Genomic DNA, 2,781 nt, shown 5'->3' on the forward strand with positions numbered 1-2,781 from the left:
AAGAAGATGAGAAGGAACCAGCAGAAGAGATTAAAAAGCAGACCATGAGACTAAGAGTGTGGTATTCCTGAAGCCAAGTGAAGAGGAGTTTCAAGAAGAAGAAGTGGATGTCTGTGACAAATGGAGCTGAGAGTTAAGATAGGATAGTGAAGTAACCACAGAATGGAGCAATATGGTGGTCACGGAAGACCTTGGCAAGAACAATTTCTGTATATTGGGGAATCAAAAGCCTGATTGGAGTGGGTTTGAAAAAGGGAATTGGAGGAAAGAAAGTGGAGACAGAACGTCACACGCCTCTTTCAAGGAGTTTGCAGAAAGAAAGAAAGAAAAAATACTGGGCGCAGGAACTAAAAGGGGATACTGGGTCAACAGGAGGTGTAGAGGAGAGACTGTTCCATGATGTGACAACTGCTGGATATGTGAGCTGGACGCAGGCCATAAAGGAGATTGCTTTCTGTAAACACCCGCTTTAGATGCTGTGTCATCATGATCGATGTTCAATTTAACATGAAATCAGCACCTTTCCCCGTGCTTCCCATCACAGGCTGGTTCCGGGACTTTGTCTGGACCTGTTCAAGGATGCAAACTCACTTCCCATATCTGGTGGCATTCACATACTGGTATCCTTGACTCTTCTCCCTTTTGCCCTATATAACCTTTGGCACCTGTCAAGTGGCGTGGGGATCCATTTCATCTTGTAGCCGCCCAAGGTACGCCTCGGACGTGAGTTTCNGCGGAACTGCGCCCCGGGCCACTGACCTGTCAGGCCCCACCGCCTTAAGTCCTGCTCCTGCACCCGCGCCCGCGCCGCCTCGGCTCCGCTCTGGGTCTGAAGAGCCAGCAAGGAGTTGGGCATGTTGGCCCCGCGGGTCCCGGCGTCCGCGCGCTCCATCCGGCCCGGAGAGGCTCCGCCCCGCGTCCGTCCGTGCGTTTCCTTCTTCCCGACGCGCGCGGCCGCCGGGGTGTGAGCCCTGCGGCGCGAGTTCCGGACGCGAGGCAGTGCTGCGGGTCACCTTCGGGTGTCCCCCGGGTTTTCCTGCAGCTGGGTGCACGCGGGGCGGCTGGGTTCTCACTCCCGTGCTTGTGGTTGTGCATAGGCGCGCTCTACGCCCGTCAGGGAGTCGGCATGTGCTCGTCACTCACTTATTATGGAATCAAATTGGCTGTCACGTGCCCGGTACTGTGCTAGGCTCTGGGGGTATAGATAGTTCAGTTAAGACATCGTCCCTGCTCTCCAGCGATTCACAGCAAGATTGTAAAGGCTGGCGTGCTCGGTTCAGTTTACAATAGGAATACATTGGTTCAGGCCCTGAGATCCTCCTAACTTACTCCCTGTTGGCTGTAGGTTGTAGTTAGGAACCTCTCAATGGCAGTAAATAAAAGTGACTAAAGATGTCATTGCCACAATGGATTTCTCAAGTGAATTATGGGGAGCAATGTGTTAAGATTAGGGGTCACCATGACTCAACACCAATACAAATAGGATAATAACCAAATAGCTGCATTTATTGATGGAGTTCAAGGTGCTGCCCTAAGACCTGTTTGTGGACGTTATGTTAGGTTTACGGCTCCTTAACAAAACTTGCACAAAAGATTTTCGTTCCAGAGACCTTATGACCAGACCTGGGACTGTCTCTCAAAGGGAGAGATCAGCCCCTAAGTCTTGGTGGGTAAGGAATTTATAGCTGAAGCTGGATACAGAAGCAAAAAAAAGCAGTTAGTGTGTAAAAATGAAAAATGGTTAGTTTATCTTATTTTAACAAACTATAAAACATAGTTAGGTTATTATTTTTAACGAGCTAATACATAACTTGCTTATCTTTTTGACGGGCTATAAAACATGACTTGTTTAACTTTTCCTAACAAGCTACCCAACTAATCTTTTCCCTAATAAGTAAGCTATAAAGCATACCTAGTTTATCTTTTCCTATTCTCTTGACAAGATACTTTGTTAACTTTTGCTGAAGCAGAAGTTTCTTTCATTCCTCTGGGCGGGGGCCCTAGCCTAGGGTCTGGGCCTGGGTCCCTACAGTTATGTTCCAGTTTATGTTAGGTCTCTTGACTTAATGTTAGGCCTGTGAATGTTAGGTCTCAGAGACCTTGACTTACAGACAGAGCCATGTCTGCAAGAAAACAACAAAATGTCTGTTGCCTTCACCTGCAGACAGAGCCAAACTTGTGAAACAGAAAATGCCCCAAAACAGCTACTGGCATACAGGCAGTCAGAATTCTCTGTTCAAACAATGCTTCCATGTTGGCACCGACCCTATATAACCCTCCTCACCCCCTCCCTCGGCGCTGCAAGTCTCCTTCAGACGTGTAGCCCGGGCTGTAGCCATCTTTCCTCAGCCTGATAGTCTCTCTCTTAATAGAATTGCTTAAACTTTCTTAACTTGCCTGACTCTGCACGTTCCTTTACCAGGCAACCTATCAGTTTAATTCTCACAGCAGCCCTATAAACAAGTACTATCACTGTCCCCACATTATAGATGAGGAACCTGTGACTTAGAATGGTAATTGGAAAAGCTGGAACAGGAACGTTATTTGCTCTCTGGGTTATGTCATCAGAATACTATTCCCATTTAGGGTAATCTGGGTGCTTCCATCTTCAGTAAATTCAGATTAAAGTTGCACTTTCCCCCATCCTCACCTAACCTTAAAAGGGAGAAATTAGTTGTGAGCTACAAAAGAGATGACTTAGGTTAATTTATTCATAAAAACTCAAAAACAGCACTGGTTTGTGAAGCTCATTTGATGCCTTGAGTCATTCTGTAAATACTG

The 2,781-nt window shown here is 47.0% G+C and overlaps 1 protein-coding gene across 1 annotated transcript in view; it reads right to left on the bottom strand.

The window, feature by feature from the left end:
• The window catches only part of CHD1L (chromodomain helicase DNA binding protein 1 like), a 52,056-nt gene extending 50,898 nt beyond the window's left edge, over positions 1-1,158 (bottom strand). Inside the window, exon 1 of the mRNA XM_019627803.1 lies at positions 760-1,158. Coding sequence (XP_019483348.1) covers positions 760-892 — 133 coding nt within the window. The 5' untranslated portion in view covers positions 893-1,158. The remainder of the gene's footprint in view (positions 1-759) is intronic.
• Between the last annotated feature and the right edge of the window lie 1,623 nt (positions 1,159-2,781).

This window comes from Hipposideros armiger, unplaced genomic scaffold (genome assembly GCF_001890085.2).
Source record: "Hipposideros armiger isolate ML-2016 unplaced genomic scaffold, ASM189008v1 scaffold_741, whole genome shotgun sequence".
Taxonomy (NCBI): domain Eukaryota; kingdom Metazoa; phylum Chordata; class Mammalia; order Chiroptera; family Hipposideridae; genus Hipposideros; species Hipposideros armiger.